Here is a 19,590-nt window from a genome sequence, read left to right on the forward strand (position 1 = left end):
CGTTTGATAGTATATCATCTGTTTCTGCACAATTTATTCTCAAAGATAACAACAACGTCACGCAAACTAACAAAAGTCATCAGGTACATTCTCTGTTGCTTTAATACTTATACAAATATTTCTTTGGGGATGTTAACACAGATCTCTGTAGTTTTTTCTTATACCTCTACATCAATCAGGCACTTAAAATTACCCACAATGCATTGAAGCACATTTTGGGCTGAGCCAGTAAAATAATAACATAATAATATATAAATAATGTCAACTCCAAACTTTTCTCTATATTTTACAGTGAAAAAAGTAAACTTAAAACAATGAAAATGTTTACATCTACAAACTATCCTTTCAAACAATGTCAATTACTTGAACAAACTGAAAGAATAAGTGTAATTTTAACAATATTCTGCCTCAGTTTATCATTTCCACGTGTTCATTATAACGTACAGATCACAGCGGATCTACAAATACACACAACGCTTAGTATTAGGTAGAATGTTGTTAAAATTGCACTTAATACATTTCAGGTTCTTCATATTTGTTCAGATTATTCACATTTTTTGTGAAATTATACTTTGTTTTAGTGTAAATACATGAAAATATTTACATTTACAAAGAGAAAAATGTGGAGTTGTGAGTATTTATAGATTATTATGATAGAATTTTACTGATCTAACCCACTGGAGATTGAATTGGTCTGCATGTGGCACCTGAACTAAAATGATTGTTAATTTCTTATTATCTATTTTTGCATTTCACAAATTCATCCCAAGGGCCGGACTGGACCCTTTGGTGGGCCGGATTTGGCCCCCGGGCTGCATGTTTGACACCTGTGTTTTAAAGAGTTTACCTTCATATGTTCCTATTTCCAACAGGGTTCCACTCTTCTCCAACTCCAGGAAGTCCTCCACTGAGAGGAAACTGTAGTCCACGCCAGGAACTTCTCCTTCACGTGGGGAGCGGGTTGTACCTGGGCATCCAATCAGAGACAGAGAAGGTGTAAGCAGCTAAATACAGATTTTCTAGAGGCAATTCCCACCCCATCAATGCATCTGAATATTCCCTACATTTCCAGGTTTGTAGTAAAAATAGCAAATTGATTATTGCAAAGTAGATAAAAACAAAACAACGTGCACCACGCACATGAATGTGTTTATTACTCTATACAAATAGCATCGCCTCTGTTGGCAATGATGTTATTTCACAGGGGTGGAGTGTGAGGGATCGTAGTAGCACCTTAGTGGGATCCTACCATATGTTGGGGGAAATGTGAGCGTGTGTGTGTGTGTGTGTGTGTGTGTGTGTGTGTTGTTTGGCATGTAGCCTGTGAGATTCTAGCACTTGTCTTTAATGACTGCTGACAGTTGGTGGGAGTGGTGTCGATGGTAAACAGCTTTACAGCACAGACAAATGTAAAGCTTTTGACATAAGGGAAGGGGAAAATCATGATGTTTTATTCTGTTGGGTTTTCTGTTTGATCACTCTGTCCTTCACAAACACACATGAACACATCTCTACTGTCTGACTCTCACTACTAAGGGTGTAAGAAAATATCAGTTCCGCAATGTATCGCCAAGGTTATAATAGTTTTGGATTTTTCATTATAGTTTAGTTCTATTTAACCCTTTCACGCACGAATTATGACAACCATAGTCAAGATTTTTTTCTTTCTTCTTGTTTTTACCCCCCCCCCCCTTAGGCATGAAAAAAAAAGCAATTGAGTTTTTTTTTAATGAAGTTAAAAAAATGCCCATGCGTTTAATTTTTGAAGTAAAGAAACGTGTTTAAAACCCAATATCAGAAAGTGAGATAAAAACAAAAGAAAAGATTTTAGTTCTACTAATCCGATGTTTTCTCACATTTTAACATATTCTACTGCTAGTTATTACTCACTTCATGGAGATAATATGCAAAAAAAAAAAAAAAAACAACTTTTTGTCTAACACAGGGGTGTCAAACTCATTTTGGTTCAGGGGCCATATTTAGCTAAATTTGATCTCAAGCGGGCCTGATCAGTAAAATAATGACTTAATAACCTATAAATAATGATAAATCCAAGTTTTTCCTTTTTGTTTCAGAACAAAAAACCTCCCAGTTACATTATGATAATATTTTCATTTTACAAAAAAGTTGTGAATAACCTGAAAAAACAGAAATTTCATTTGAAAAATTAATGCGATTTTATCAATATTATGCCTCAACTTATCATTTATACATGTACATTTACACACAGTGTTACATAAACATTTGGTAACAGGCAGAATATTGTGAAAATTTTGGAGTTTGGAACTAAAATTTGAACAATTACTACAATATTACATCTCTTATTATTAACACAACTGCAGATTACAGCGGATCCATGAATGCACAAAACATTTAGGAACAGACAGAATATTGTTAAAATTGCACATTTCAGGTTGTTCATCTTTTTTTTTTATTTATGTATTTATTTGCATTTTATTGTGAAAGAATACTTTTGTAAATGTAAATATTTTCACAGTGTAATGTTGTTGTTTTTTTCACTTACATTTTTTTCCACATAATTTTTCACAAAGAAAATTTGTAGTTGTCATTATTTATGGGTTATTGTTTCGTTATTTTTACTGGAGATCATATAGGTTTGTATGTGGAACCTGAACCAAAAGGATTTTGACAACCTTAACTGTTGAAGTTAATTTTTGCACCTTCATCCCGCGGGCCGGAATGGAACCTTTGGCAGGCCAGATTTGGCCCCTGGGCCGCATGTTTGACACCTGTGGTCTAACAAATAACAATTGATTTACACTAAAACATGTTACTGCAGATCAGGTTTATCAAGAACAGCAAAGTTACAGTAATGGGATGAACTGCAGTTTATGGGATGATGTATAAGCGTCCACTGTGTTGGCTGATATGAACTAAAACAACAAAACCCATGAATATACAAGAGAACAGCTGGAGAATAGCTGTCCACTGTAGTGACCACTATGCATGAAAGGGTTCATTTTGACTTTTTTTTTCTCTACTTTAGTTAGTTTTAATTATTTTTTAGAGCAGGTTTGCTAGTTTTTATCAGTTTTTGTTTTTTTTCTAACTGCTTAGTTTTAGTTTAGTTTTTAATTTTTTCATATCTTTTCTCTTCCTCACTGTCATATTCACATAAATCCCATACAGGACTCCGTTGCTTTCTCCCAACTTTAGTCTCCATGTTGCAGGTAGAGTGGGGACAAAAAGCTCTAACTCTAAAAGACAAGTGAGGAGAAGTGACAGACTGTGAAGAGCTGTATGGTGTCACCAGCCAAATAATTCAATTTCATATCAATCTGACATCGACAAAGATAAAAACGAAGGGAATTTTATCCGTAGTTTTTATATGTTTTAGTTATGTAAGCACACGATACAGGTTCCGTTAGTTATTGTTTTTTCTTTTAATTATAGTCTTTATTTATTTCTGTTAACGAAAATGTCTTTTCATTTCTAGTTCTCGTCATTTCGTTAGTTTTCGTTAACGATAATAACCTTGTATATCGCGTTATTTCATTTCACAATACTGTATCAATATTAAAAAGTACTGTATCAATATTTTTAGGTATTTAATCAAATGCAGACATGGCAGAGGTTCATATTTGTTTTATAGTTGTTTTTTTTGTTTATATTTTTTCAGAATCCTCCAAACTCTTTTCATTTATACTGTATATTCACATGGGTATTTTGCTTTGTTGTTAATTTACTAAAAAAGTAATATTGTGATAGTGCAGGTCATGTAGTTTTTTGAAAAATGATAACACTGAAGTTAAATAATGGTTATTTCAAGCATCCTAAAAGCACGGTTTACTGTCTGAAGGAGGCAGATGTTAGTTCATTTATTGACTGCACAAAAATAATGTTCTGATGTTGGATGATTCAGGGACTGAACACTATATATTCTTTTCACAACTAATAGAATATGAACATTTGAGCAGGATCTTAAACTGTAATGTCTGTAAAACATTATTTTATCTATTTATTTACCTTTTGTGTATGTTTTTTGTACTGGTAAAGCTGGTTGATTTATCCAAAACCTGCACTTTAAGTTTTTACAGAGGAAAGTTTTGTGACATTGCATTAGATTCTGTTCTGATCAAATAAAAATGCGTTTAGTATTTATGCATATTTCTGGTGTGATTAAATTTTCCCAGGAAATAATATAAAAAACAAACAAACAAAAACAATATCATCTTGTTAATGGTATTGTGATATATTGCAATATATCATATCATGATCCTAGTATTCTACATTGCTTTGCTAGTTTTGTCATTCACCTTTAAATTTCATGGCAATTTCCCAAATAAAAACATTTAGTCGGTTGTTTAAATAAATGAGACAATTCTAAACATGAGGACAGACCAGCTAACAAGATGTAGGTAATCCTGACAGACTTCTATTTAGCAACACCAAAAAGGATTTTCCCTATTTCTCCCACCCGTTGATCTGTTCATCTCATCTCCCAATCATTCTGCCTCCAGTGGGTTGGTAAGCAATAAGTTGGTAAAAATAGATGTGTGGGGATACGGAGAGAGGCTCCCACCGCAGCCACGTTCAGTGACACTGGTGATAAATCACAGATGTGCAAATCCTAACTCAAGCAAGCATGCATTACACTCACGTAAGCATGCAGCACATGTGAAGAGGCCTGCGTGTTTCCCATGTCTAAAGACACTGACTCTCTGCCATAAAATGTTACTGTCATCATGTCCCTTTTCTAGTTTTCAGAATCACAGTCTAAAGCAGTGGTTCCCATCCCCATTTTAACATCACAAATTTCTGGCGACCCCAAACATTCAAAACAGAGACATTTTTTTTGGGTAAAATTAATTTGTTTTTGATCATGTAATAGTTTGCTATACTATGTTGCAAATAAACGTTAATTTTAGACGACATTTAGGCTATATAATGTATATTATTATGGACGGAGGCAGAAAAGCCAGGTGTAGATTACTGCACAAAGTGAGAATTTTATTTTCCTTGGTCAGGATATGTACAGTCAGTCCAGCTTGGATTTACAAGGCTGACAATTAATACTGAACAAACAAAAACTCAAACTATGAATTATGAAAGAGCTGCAGCATCTGAAACTGACCACAATGAACATTTGACAGATAAACAGTACCACAGTGCTTCAGTTTCAGCTTCATAGTTTGTCATGTCTTTTATGGATTGGGACTGTCTGTCTAAACTCAACATATATTTTTTATTAGTACGTTTTTATCTTTATCAATTACTAGAAATTTCAGGTGACCCCATTTGAATTCCAGGGGACCCCATGTGGGGTCCCGACCCCAAGGTTGATAAACACTGGTCTAAAGGCTACTGTATGTATGTGTACATGATAATGATGGACACATAAATGGGCAGGAATAGGTAGCACCAATATTGATACCTTGGCTTTGATACTCGCTCCTGAATGATACTTTTTCAGCACTGATTTTATAAAAACATTTTAAGAAAAATTGATTGGCTGAGTGATTGATTGAAATATTGATTGACTGATGTATTTATTTTGAATATGAATGTTAAAACAGAAGAAAATGGATAAATAAAACACTTAAACATACATATAATACATATTCAAAAAGGAGTGAGAAGAAGCATAACTTGTAAACTCCCACCCTTTCTCCTTATATAATTAATAACAGTAATAATCTTCCTAGTCTAAGCGTAGCTATACTATATACTACTAGAAAAGCACTTGGAGAGCACAGACCTCCGCCAAGACAGATCTCCCCCACCCCCCACCCCCCCGATCACCACCAAAATTTAATCATTTGTTCCTTGTGCCAGCATCAACATTTCCTGAAAATTTCATGAAAATCCGTCCATAACTTTTTGGGTTATCTTGCTAACAAACAAACAAACAAACAAACACACAAAGCAAAGTGATCACAATACCCCCTGGCAGAGGTAATAATATGCCTGATACTTATTAAATAAAAAGAAAAAAAGGAAATTATATTACACATTACATCCAGTACAAATCTTTAGTTCCTATTTTTCCGTCCCATGGTATTTTATACAAACCAAGTAGTTTCATAACATGACACATTTTAAACTCTTTACCATAATACAGTTCAACTTAAGCTATCTTTAGTTTTTGCTCAGCATGCTGATGTTTTCTAGTAAAAGCAGGAAAACAAAATAAAAAATAAACCTCTTTACCACAACTTAAAGTTGTCCATTACCATAAAACTAATGTATTACAAAGGTGTAAAGAAGGTGTTAAGAAGGCCACCAGTACTAAAAATACACAACTTTATAGAAAACAATGCATCATGGGTAGTTTTTAGAATTAAATGATGCAAGGATACAAAGTCTATTAAAGACTATCCATAGTAATTCTTCAGTATCTGTCAGCACTAGAAATGTTGTTTGTCTATTTTAAACTGCAGGAGTATTTTATTTAACGCGATCGGGAAAAAACAGTAATTAAAGTTTGAAGTTAAGTTCAGATCATCAAACTGAATAGTAACTTAACTGCTGGTGTCTGCAGACTCATATCTGTGCCAAAGCAAATGGAGCAAAACGCCACATATTTTAAGACTGTTATGAGAAGTCTATAAATGGTTTTCAATATTCCAAACTGTCACACGATACATTAAATCATGACATCTCTCTGATGGGGAATGACAAGTTGGTTTAAAGTTATGCTGGGTATCCAATAATCAGTTTTACTTTATGTTGGTACAGAGTATGACTCTTTCGGTATTTTGATGCTGAATGACATGAGGACTGACTCCAGTATCAAAACAGTGCCATAAAAATATCATGGTTTGGTATCCACTACTTCTCTCCGAACTCAAGGCAAACTTTAATGTGCATCCCTGGACACTTGTGGTCCTGGACACTAAGCTGCGAGAGGAAAAAGATTAAAAGTCAAACAAATCCCCTCGGAAGTCTATCAAACAAACTGGTCAGTTTTACTGCCAGGCACAGAATCTTTTAGAGAATGTCAACCTTGAAGAGTCCTCTTCCGAGCCCAAACGTTCAGCCGACTGTCAGTTCACTTCCCACACAAAAGTGGCCATTGATTCAACTCCATTCAGACGCTGCTGCTCTAAGAAAACCAAATAGGAAGTGGAATTGTGACCAGTGTTTCAAAAAGGATAGAGAAGCAGAACCTTGGCTTAGACCCAGGGGTTAAGACAAGTCATTGCTATACACCTAATTAATTCAATATCCTCTTACAAAAGCTCCATTGACCAAGCTGTGACATTGAGTATTTGGGATAGGTTGATCTCAGTGATACTTCCAGATGCTGACCTCTATCTACTATGCAGAGGAAAGAGAGGAGAAGTCAGCCTCATGGAGGTTAGCATAACCCAGCTACTGGCACAAACAATGAAGCCTCTGAGATTCGCTGTGAGGGTGTTTGTCTAGTGTTGGCTAGATCATGTCTTAACGGCTTCCACATCTTCACCAGCTGAGATGAGTGGGCGATATAAAAAATACATTAACATTTCAAGAAGATGATCAAGGAAACAAGTGTTGAGATATTGGCAGTAATGCTGTTGCACAGGGAGCTCAGAGCCACTACTGCAGCACCAAAACACATGCACACATGCCCACAGAACACCTTTAATGTACGATAGCCTGTAACACTGCACTACATAATGCTGGACTGTACGTTTACTAGTAAAGGACGAACAAATTAAAGTAATTTCTGTGCCTTTATGCATTATGCCATTCATAATGTTATTGCTGTTGCTAGGGACAACCCAGGAAAGATGGGTAAAAAGACAGAAATGAGGGAGCTATGTGGGGATGTCTGTCCTATAGCGATGATGCAGGCTTTAACATGGTCTCATATTGCTTCACAACTCCCATTTCATGACTCAAAGGCCTGGTCCATTTCACAAAGTCTAAACGATGCATTCACAAGAAAGATGAGAATGGTAATGGAGTGAAAAAGAGGAGAGAGGCACTGAGATATGTGCAGAGAGCTGAAAAAGACCAGTGACCACAGCTGCATGGATGTCCGTTTTCCTGGCAATGACCTTATTCTAAGCAAGTTAGGATTCTAACTGAACTACAGTATGCAGATGGACGACTTTACAAGGATAGCAATCAAACTTTAGTACTTAAAAAGGTTCTCCCGATAACAAAGGTATCACAATATGGTGATAGATTACTAGATTGTGGTGATATTATCTGATATGAGTGTAAAATGAAAAAAAATGAAAATAAAAAAAAATACTGAAAATGTGTTAATTCACTGTATTGTTGTGTCAGCTTCACAGAATATACCAATAACATCAAACAATGCATAAAAAACAGTAACACAGCTTGAGTTAACATTCACGTTCACATGTACTCTAGTACCAGTAATCGGTGCCAGTGTATCAATAACATATCACAATATTCCTGTATCGATAATTTATCCAGTGCTATCTGCAGTGGTGACTACAACAGGGGATTTAAAAGCACATATAATGATGTTAGTTTGGAGCAAAAAATATTTAATAACCAAATAATCTCCCAAGACTTTAGAAAGTGAAATCATGCAATGTCTGAAAGTATCTTTGAAAGCAGAAAAGCTGAACTCAACATCTACTAATGAATAAACAAACCTAAAACAATGAACACCAGAATCCAAGTCATTAATAAATACAATACTGAGCCTCCTGCAACAGTTAACTATTGGACACTATCTGTGGTAACATCTAGAATCTACTATTAGCGTCAGTTTATCGACCAAACCAATTCATCAGTCTATCTCTTACCACTATAACTAACATTCTGAAAGACAGAAAACTATGCAACACTGTTTGATAATTAACTGAAATCAATGCTAACTTTATCAATTGCATTTATTTGTCAGTACAATATGAACATAGATAATAAACGTAGAGGACTGGCTAATCCAACCAAACTGAACTACACAAATATCCTAAATTCCATCCCATTTCGTGAATCAGCACAAATTGGTGTTCATTACTCTCTCCCCTTACAAGTTTGATGAACATTGGGGCAGTAACGTATGAAAAACCCTTATGGTAGGCAAATGAATGTGACAAATGAGCAGAATAAATGGTGGCATACATTGCACATTACAGGTTTTCTTTACATCATACAGGCCCGACTAATGCTGCTCCCTATTACGTCATAACAGCATTTTCTTTAAAGTATTCACCCCTCAACCTCATTTTCTCTTCTTGTTGAAACTTAAAGCTTACTGTGTGAAAATTCTGCGCAACACTGTGCCCGAAGCCATCCTTAGCCATTCTGACTTCTAGTGTCAGCCATAATTTACCACTGGAAAAAAAAAAAAAAAGGCTTGCAACCACTGGAAAATAGAGTACAGGTCGACAAAAGGCCACAAAAAGTCTAATTAAAGACTTTGCATGAATAAAACTGGTTGTGAGTATAATAGTTGTGGTGTGATTACAACAAAAAACAACATCTACAGAAAACACCACTTCCCATTGATGTGCCAGTCACAAAGAGGTTAACATGAGACCAAGAGTTCCAGAGTATAGATGGAAATAAACCATCAAACAACTTCCCCTTTTGGAATCTTGGAATGATATCTCGTGAAAATTGTGGTATTTGTTGGCAGGGTATGCTTTCTACTGGGCAGAAGAAAACGGTTCTCTCAGAAGGAGCGAGAGACACTGGTACTGTTTGGCAAATCTGTGTTCATTATGGGTGAGTGGAGGTCAGGAAAATGTGCATTTCCTTTGTCAAACACTCGTCAGGATATGTGTACTTTGACCTTTTGACGTATCAAACCCTATCACAACTTTTGGCAACCCCCCCCTTTCTCTCTCTCTCTCTCTTTCTCTCTCTCTCTACACAGATGAGACTATGTAGAATGTGGAGCCACCTTTTCCTTTAAGCAAACCCACTTTTACAGAGATCCTGGAAAAAAGGTGAGATGGTAATCCCACCTTTTTGCCACCATTGACCGATCTCAACAACCAAGCCAAAGGAGTAACAGAGGTGAGACAGGCAGGACTTTTACACAGCGGACCTGCATTCCAGAATCAAAGGGGCGGCAACACAGCACAGCGTATAGCGTGACGTATAACTTGCGCGTCTGAAATACCCCGAGCTAACCTCTCCAGACTCTCACAGTCTTTCACCGTTCCGCAAATGTTAGCACGGATAGAGTCCTCCGCCCAAAGTGGCATCAGCTCGCGGATCTCGGCGTCTCCCCGGTTTGACATCTTTCCGGTCGCGTTGATATGTTTGTTTACTGTACACGGCCCACGCTCAATTTTAAATCCCACATCACACCCTGGTTGCGGAATGAGAGGTGCTCCTTTTACATAGCGTTCATAGCGGAATCATGATCACAGCTCTGTTACCACCTCCAGAGCCGTGACAGAGGTGGGACCAAATGATCTCACCATTTCATTTATACAGACGTCATTCCAGAATAAAGGTGAAATATTCCTGGAACAGAAATGCTGTGTAAAAGCGGCTAAAGATAGCAACAGTCAGGTCTTAAGGTTTGTGTGTATGTAGGTGCCAAACATGCAAATTTGCTTTTCCTTGTATTGGTATAAAAGGGTTAGGACAGAAAACACTCTTGTCACATTCAGCAGCAGGTCCACCCACCCCCACCCCCACCCCCTACCCCCTGCCTACAAGTCTGCACATAGACCCACATGCTCCGTGACAATGGGGAGGACATAAATGGTCACCAAATGGCATGGCCTGGGGGCTGAAAGGGGGTTGTAGGTGGAGGGTAATCACCTAATGGAGCTTTATGCATCCATCTCCCACACTGTTTCATTACCATAACAGCCAGCATGGGAGCCCTGCCTTGTCTACGCTGTGACCACCTATGGTGACCAGATTAGACCCTCACCACAATGAGAGCAACACCTCTACATACAGGGTGGGGAAGCAAAATTTACAATATTTTGAGGCAGGGATTGAAAGACAGTGTATGACCAATTAGTTTATAGAAAGTCATGAGAATTTATTTGCCACAAGAAAATTGACATAATTGAAAATGTTTTTATTCTATGTGTCCTCCTTCTTTCTCAATAACTGCCTTCACACGCTTCCTGAAACTTGCGCAAGTGGTCCTCAAATATTCGGGTGACAACTTCTCCCATTCTTCTTTAATAGTATCTTTAAGAAAGTCGACATTGCTGTGTGATGTTCTATTGGTATCATGTTCTAAAACGCCCCAAATAGAAGAATCCAGAGGGTTTAGATCTGGGCTAGAAGGCGGCCATAAACATGATTCCCAAAAATTGCTAAAGTTGGATTTGTTGCTGTTGTCAACAAGTGTTTTGGTGTTCTTGTGTAAGATTTTAACTTCAAATCATATTTTACTGCATTTCTAACGGTCTTGTTGTCTACCTCAAGTTCAATTGTCATTTTTCTCATGGATTCGGTTGGATCCTTTAGGATTTTGGATTTGAGAGCTTTAATAAAAGCTTTGGTACGTTTTTTGTTGCTTCCTCCACTTCCAGACTTTCTCGTAATAGTTTTGCTCATAGTCATTCTCTTCTTTACATTATAAACAGTCTTTATGGATACTCCAACTATTTTTGAAATCTCCTTTGGTGTGACGAGTGCATTCAGCAAATCACACACTCTTTGACGTTTGCTTTCCTGATTACTTCTATGGGCAAAAGTTTCTGAAAAGGTATGGATAATAGTGTTAGGTATGATTATGACATCAATATATGTTTGGTTTCAAAACAATTGACGTAGTGCCTGCTGAGAAAAAACAACTAAATGTTCATTGTAAATTTTGCTTCCCCACCCTGTACAAATGGAAAACTAGATATGAACAGGTTCAAAGCCAAGTCAGGGATGTTCACAACATCTGTGCGAGTTCTGCAGGTTTCAACTAGTTAAATTCAAGCCTTTTTGAAACAATTATAAATGCTATTTAAGACTCAGAAACCATTTTAACCTCACAAAGTAGCTATTCTTTTGATGCAGCTAAGCTATGGTAGCCCACACCACAATGAAAACCACAGCTCAAGTGGGGTCCAGACTAAATTAGTAGTTAGTGGCTCATTGTGTTTTCTTTCTTTTTTTTTTTTTTTGTGGTTTTGTTCAAACATGATTGAAATAAATTCTTCCCAAATCCTTTACTTAATGTACGTTTATGCCATCGTCTTATCATTTTTTAAGAGCAGTCAAAAGCGGAGAGATTAGGACTGCGCTTTCTGCAGATAGCATTGTGATTACAATCTGACTCTGCCTGTTGAAAAGAGTGTTTTTTCCCCAATTCAATGCACAAAAATTTAATAGTAGTAATAGTATGAAACACAAAAACTTGAACAATGCAGTCACTTTCCTTTTGCATGTTTTACTCAGTTCTACTTTCTTCCCAGTGTCATCCAAACATACACTGAACCCTTAAATTACAGATTTTTGCAACTGCACAAGCTGACATTGTGATTGTGAGCAGATCAATTGTACAGTACTGTCATAGAACTGAAAAGTTTCTCCAGCATCTTACTAGAGATGTGTTTTGGACCTAAAGATATGCTACCTAGAGAAAACAGAAAAAGCAAAAAAACAAAACAAAAACAAAACACAAACTTCCAAACCATCATTTTCATTTTTATAGAAGCACCATCGATGTGTCCAAGTTAACCACCTAAATACTTCAGATCCCCTGTATTCATGCAAGACATGCCAGAATTTAAATGAAATAACACTTCAACTGACTTCTCATAACAAAAACAACAAAATATATAATTGCGCTAAGACACACTGCATGAATCTGTAATTGTTCCATTTCTTTTCTCATTCCTCTACCTGTTCCACAGTCCACCAGCAAGACTGTCACAGCAACTACATCCCACTAGGACTGTTAAACCTATGAACTCAGTGACCTCCCACTCAACATGTTCCTCTTCCACTGAATTAGGCCAAATAGCTTCACTGGTAAATATAATAGCTCTGGTGTCTTAAAGTTCGTAAAGCATATCTTCATACGTGTATTTAAGCCGGTACAGTGAGAGCAGATGTATATTTTTAATGCATTATACACTGTTTTGGTCTAAAAGCCATTCAGAGCTAAAACATCAAATTGCAATTACTTTGACTAATCTCTTTTATTACACATCACAAGGATCTCACAACATTCCTCTAAAAGATAAGTCTGAAAAAATGGCAAATGGAGATTTCTTTTCATTTCAATAGGCTTGAACTTTGTCAGAAATGGCGTTTGTTTTTCTGCTGAATTTCTATCTCACTTTTTGACAAGTAAGAGAACACAAAAATCAGCAGTTCATTGGTCATGAATAAGCAATTAGTTTCATATGGCCGATATCACTTCCCTGTTTGTATTATATTATGTATTTACTTTTACAATTTAGCTTCCACCAGATGCTCATGCTTCTTGTTACCTCCAAGTGAAGTGACAAAGTTTCATGGCGTCTTTATTACGTCCAACAGGGCAGATTGTGTGCAACCAACACACAGAACCAAGAGTGGTACGACAAAAATTAAATAACTAACATAAACATCACATTGAGTAATTTAAAACTTGACAGCAGCAGAGACAAAGGAATTCTTCGGTCTGTTTGTCCTAGATTTTAGCAGGAAAGAAGACAATTTCGCTATGGCGTGGACGTCTTGAGTCAGCCAAGGTTTTGGAGACTCCTTTAAAGACGTCACCATGTACAGGTGACGGAAATCAAGCAATGATATTTCAGCAATTTATTTAACATCTCTAGTGCTGAAAACATCTTTCTTATTGTCTAGTACAGGGGTGTCAAACTCATTTTAGTTCAGGGGCCAAATTTAGCCCAACAGGCTGGACAGTAAAATAATAACGTATTTAACTGATAATTTCAAACTTTTCTGAATGTTTTAGAGTAAAAAGGTAAAATTACATGATGAAAAATGAAAATAAAATGAACAACCTGTAATTTTTTAAGAAAAATGTGTGCAATTTTAACAAATTTTGCCTCAGTTTATCATTTACACATGTACAGTACAATTTACAGATCACAGTGGATCTAGAAATACAAAAAACATTTAGCAACAGGCAGAATATTGAGACATTATGATATATATATATATATATATATATATGTATATATATATATATATATATAAATATATATATATATTTATATATAAAGACATTATATGTTATTCATATTTTTTCAGGTTAGTCACATTTTTTGTGAAAGGATATTTTGTAGATGTAAACCTTTTCATATAATTTTACTTTTTTGCACAAAGAGATACATTTGAAGTTGTCTATTTATATGCTATTATGATAGCATTTTATTGGTCTGATCTACCTGAACTAAAATGATTTTAACATTTTACCATCTGACTAGTATCTGTTAATATCTTCACTGTAATTTTTGCATTTCAGAAATTCATCCAGATTCGGCCTTTTGGTGGACCAGTTTGGGCCCACGAGCCATTTGTTTTTCACCCATGGTCTAGTAGCTAGAACAGCGCTGTTAAGGCTCAGTAAAGCCTAATATAAGCAGCTGTTCTGCAAAGAGAAGTTTGATCAACTACAGTCGTATACACCCGACCAGCACAAAGCAGCAAAAAACAAAAAGCAGTCAATCTTCATAAAACTTAAAGAAATCCACAAAACATTCTCAGGAGTAGACAGACCAAACCAGACTGTAAACATTAACAGAACACTAATGGGTTTTTTTTCTATTTTTCAGAGGCCAGTGTTGAACATTTTGCTGTCACTGTAACCTTGACCCTGCCAATCTAAACATCATCCCTTCCACTCACCACTTATGGACCGGCTTTATCAACTACAGAAAACATCAGGTTACACCATAATGTCTGTCAAACCACAATCAATACATGACAGCAACTGGTCACAAGCCTGGCTGTGACCTTGGCCCTCCCAGTTTGTCCACACTGTCACTCAGTGTGCAGACGATCAATATGAAAAGCCTCCGTTTCTGTCATATTTCTATCATCTCCGCTGAACTCACTGAACTGTGGTGTTTATGGGTCAAGAAAAACAACATGGACGGCGTATTTTTCCTATTTGTACTAGCGTTTCGGATATTGAATCCTACGTGCAGATGTCAATGATGAGTGGCGAGTCATTTAAATAAGTACGGTGATGTCTACGAGAAAGGTAGAATATATTTTTATATAGAAAGCACTGTATGAATGCGTTCACTTGAGACTCACCACAAAAGGAAGAGCCACTCCTTTCCTTCTTTGGTAATATTGTGTATTAATGGGTCACCTCTCCAGCTAGCGTGGATCAATAGTGAGCCTCTTATCTACCTTCATAGAAATAATCAGAGATGACGTTGGTTGAATGTCTCGCACAACGCAAGCGGCTCATTCGAAACCTGAAACGGACCTTATGATTTTAACGCTGTAAAAAATGTACTAAATATAGGGAAGCTCTTCACCTCTTCCATGTTTAAGCACAAGTAACACTCAGTGGCAGACAAATCCAAGCACCTCATCTATATTTAATTGATGGCAGACTATTTTAAGGGAGCGTCTGCCCTTCTAGTGGCCTGATAGACTCAGACTGAGGTCGCTGACATTTGTGAAAGCAAAGGACGTTAAGATTAGATTGGAGCGCAATGACATAAGAACAACCCAAATGACTAGAACATTATTGGATTAAGCATTACTGAAACATCTTCTACAAACACAATGAAAGCTAAATTATCATCAATTCAACCACATTAGATTTAGTGGGAGGAATGGACAGAAATGCCAGCGGGGGAAAGTAAAACAGCTCAGCAATGGCAACAGCGGAGTTTAAAAAAACAAAAACAAAAAAAAAACACATGGTATTAAAAATGATCTTTTAACACAATGGAATGAAAACGTGAAAAAGCAAAAGAAACCTGTACAGGCACACGAGCAGCCACAACCCATCTTCTAAAAATAACTATGTGTGAAAAATCTGTTTATTTTTTATGCATTTCCCCAGAGCAATAAAGCACCCTGGGCCCACATATCCCCCCCAAGCCTGGCCTTGCATTTTAGCTGTGACCTACATTTAATTCCCTCCACAAGGACAATATTGCGTTTGACTCCTTGGACGACTTTGCGTTCGTGGCTTTGAGTCGAGGAGCTGTCTTGCGTGACATCTTCACTAGATCCAGTTTTCTCTTGTAGTTTGTCCTTTTTAAAAAAAAACTCATCACGGTTAAATCTCACTATCTCCTCCGCTTCAGAATTAAAAGATTCAAGTGCACCAGACCTGAACACCTCTTTCATATTATTCCGAGGTTTTCTCCTCTTTTTGCAGATTCCAAAACACCCACAGAGCTTGTGAGATAAAAGTGAGAACATGACTAAATGCAGGTCCAGGAGGTGTGGGAAAATGCATCCAAAAAAAAATCTGTCTTATTTGGAAATTAATTCCTTAACAATGAGCCGAAGCAGCAATGTTCCAAATACGTTCCCACCTGGATCATGTGATTGCGCCAAATAGTTAGTATCCCTTGTCAAATTCGATATTGCAGATGAAAAAAAAGAATTTGGCGACACTAACAGTAGCACTTCCAACTGAAAGGAGAAAAACATGAGCACTTTCAATAAGCTCTTATATTTGCTGGACAAACTAGGATGATGACTTCATTCTAACCCCGGGGCTCCCAAAACTTCAGGCAATATTGCTGAAATTTGGTTCCGCCTGAAAATGAATTTTAGTCAACATCCGCGAGAGAAATAGCAGATTGACAAATGTGCTGATTTGCCTGTGCAGTTTGGATGAGACCCTAGGGGTGAAGGAAGGTGAGGTAAGAAGAAGATCAATATTGAAACTAAAGTCTGAAATAACACAACGGCTGAAAACATGGATAGTAAGATGGGTGTCATTTGCAACCGCGCCAGTAACTCAAAACAAAGGAAACTAGATGATAAACTGTTCCTCAGATCTGTTTAACCCTTTAAAGGACACTCTGAGATTCAATTTTTCAACCTTTTTGTGTTGTTGGAGGACATAACAAGACTTGATTTTGAGAAATGTTTCAAACTTTTTTATTCTTATGTGGAAAATCAAGGTCAGTGAAGAAGCAAATATAAAAATCCCATGAAAAACACATGTAAAGTGAAAGGAACATTACTTTTAGAGTATTAGACCAACATAAGTGCTGATCCTGACACCTGTCCACATCCACATTCTCCCTTTGAACATCATTCCTTACATTAGTACCATTACTTCATGGTACCTAACAAAGCAGGTACACTCACTGTTCACGCAGAGGTGGACCTTACAGACCCTGGAGACCACATTGGACCTGAGATTGTTGACTCACTGTCCTCACTGGAACTGTTACTGTCACTGTCTTGTAATGTGTGCGGAAATTACCAAAAATAGTCACTTGGCTGATAAAGGGTTAAAGCAGGGGTGTCAAACATGTAGCCCGCGGGCCAAACCCTAACCCACCAAAGGTTCCAGTCTGGCCTGTGGGATGAATTTGGAAAGTGCATAAATTACATGGAAGATATTAACAGTCAAGGGTGTCGAACTTGTTTTAGTTCTGGTTCCACATACAGACCATGATCTCAAGTAACATAATAGCGTAATAATCTGTAAATAATGACTCCAAATTTACTTCTTGGTTTATTATGAAAAAATAAATAAATAAAAAAATCACACATTATGCTTATAAATAATGACAACTCCAATATTTTTTTCTGTTTTAGTGCATAAATCCCATTTAATTACGAAAATCTTCACATTAACAAACCTTTAACAAAAATAAATAAATAAATAACCGAAACAAATATGAACAACCTGAAACGTCTACAGAAAATTAAGTGCAATTTCTGCCCGTTACTAAATGTTTTGTGCCTTTGTAGATCTTATCCGTAAGTTGAGGCATAATATTGTTAAAATTGCACTTATTTAAAAGAAATTTCTTTTTTTTCCAGGTTATTCACATCTTCTTTGTTTTGATACTTACTGTAAATGTAAATATTCGCATAACTATTTTTTTTTTGCACTACAAAATTTGGAGTTATTATTTATATGCTATTATGTTATTATTTTACTGGTCCAGCCCACTTGAGCCCAAATTGGGCTAAATGTGGCCCCTGAACTAAAATGAGTTTGACACTCCTGGTTTAAAGGATGCCCTTGCCTAAAACTGGCTCTGTTTATCGGTTTTACCCACACATGTCAGTCACTGCCGATGATGTGACAGCATCACTTAGAAAAACAACACCAATCAGCTTCACGTGGAGCCACCTGTTCTGGTGCTGCACAGCTACATAAGGAACAAATAATTTTCAGTGCTCTGGATTTGGAAGTTTTTATGCATGTCTCATAAAATCAGTTACCGAGTCATCTTAAAAAAAAGAAACGGCCGGCATGTGATTTTAACCCATAAAGACCCAAACATCCACTGTCGACCAAAACAATCTACTGATGTAAAATGTTTAATATCTGTTGATTCACAAATTATTTCAATACATGTAAATAATTGGTGTAAAATGTAGTTTGTCAGCTTTTCATGGTCATCAGATATGACCCATTTAGACGTTCAGAGGCTCTGTAGTTACCGTGGAAACACTGTCATCTTCTACAACATTGATTCACCAGTAAAACGCAAGGAGTTGGATCAATGACAGTGGATGGAGACTTGTTTTTAAAATTAAATATGGGAAAATACATGAAAACTCAAAATAAAGAGGATAATTTTACAATTAACGGTGATACATCATTTAAGAAAGGTTACATATAGAGAGGAATTCATTTGGGAATTACCACAAAACTAACACTGGGTCAAAACAAAGTATGACCACAACACTACCGCTGAACAAAGAAAGGCTGTTCACCTGACCTGACCTGACCAGTCAGACCTGCTCGAAAGAAAACACACCTACAGAACACTGTGACATTTAGGATCCACTTAAAGGATGTTTTATTTAAAGCGTGTCTAAGTCAGCTACAATGTTCTGGAATAGACTGATTACTTCAAACTAACCGAAGCTAAGAACACTTTGAAATTATTCCTTTACAGTCTCTTTAAACCACTGCTCCATTATAATCCACGATTCCACTGGAGGCAGGCCCACACTACACCGACAAATACACAGAGTTAAGTTTGACCTAGATATAGACCGTCTTCAAGAGTCACAGGGTTCAGAAACACATGCACAGTCAGGTTGAAATCACCTTTAACTACTCCGTGGGCTCATTTCTTACATGACTCAGAATATGTCGTCAATATTAGATGTTGTTTGTTAAACATATTTTTCATGGTGAACTGATCACTGCCATGAGTGAAAAGTAGGCCATCATAAATGTGTTTGGCAATGGTTCATTATCATAATTGTTCTATTAATAGTCCCAGCTTTTCTTAATTCGGCTTGTGTGCTAGCATTCAGGTCATTCAGGACAGGAGTTATATGAAAGAGCGCATTTTACGTGGTTTGCAGCTGACGTGGAAACAATGGCAGCGTCCATAGGCTCTATTTGTGGGTGCTGTCGTTGCTAACTTTTTTTTTGGAAAATTCTGTTTTGCTACGCTGGATATGACACATGCACTGACAAAGCATTGTATGCAGGGTTAAATGCATGTGCTTGGGTTGAAAGGAAGCTGTTATCTGCTTGGCTTGATTAAAATTTTCATGAGCATGACCCAGTGGATAGCACAGGAGACGTCTGCTGCTCATTCCTTC

General features: G+C 36.8%; 1 protein-coding gene across 1 annotated transcript in view; it reads right to left on the reverse strand.

Moving 5' to 3' along the window:
- magi1b (membrane associated guanylate kinase, WW and PDZ domain containing 1b) overlaps nucleotides 1–19,590 on the reverse strand; it is a 253,867-nt gene that overhangs the window by 83,739 nt on the left and 150,538 nt on the right. Inside the window, 1 exon segment of the mRNA XM_030134044.1 lies at nucleotides 848–967. Within this exon segment, the coding sequence (XP_029989904.1) occupies nucleotides 848–967 (120 nt within the window).

The sequence above is a fragment of the Sphaeramia orbicularis genome, chromosome 5 (genome assembly GCF_902148855.1).
Source record: "Sphaeramia orbicularis chromosome 5, fSphaOr1.1, whole genome shotgun sequence".
Taxonomy (NCBI): Eukaryota; Metazoa; Chordata; class Actinopteri; order Kurtiformes; family Apogonidae; genus Sphaeramia; species Sphaeramia orbicularis.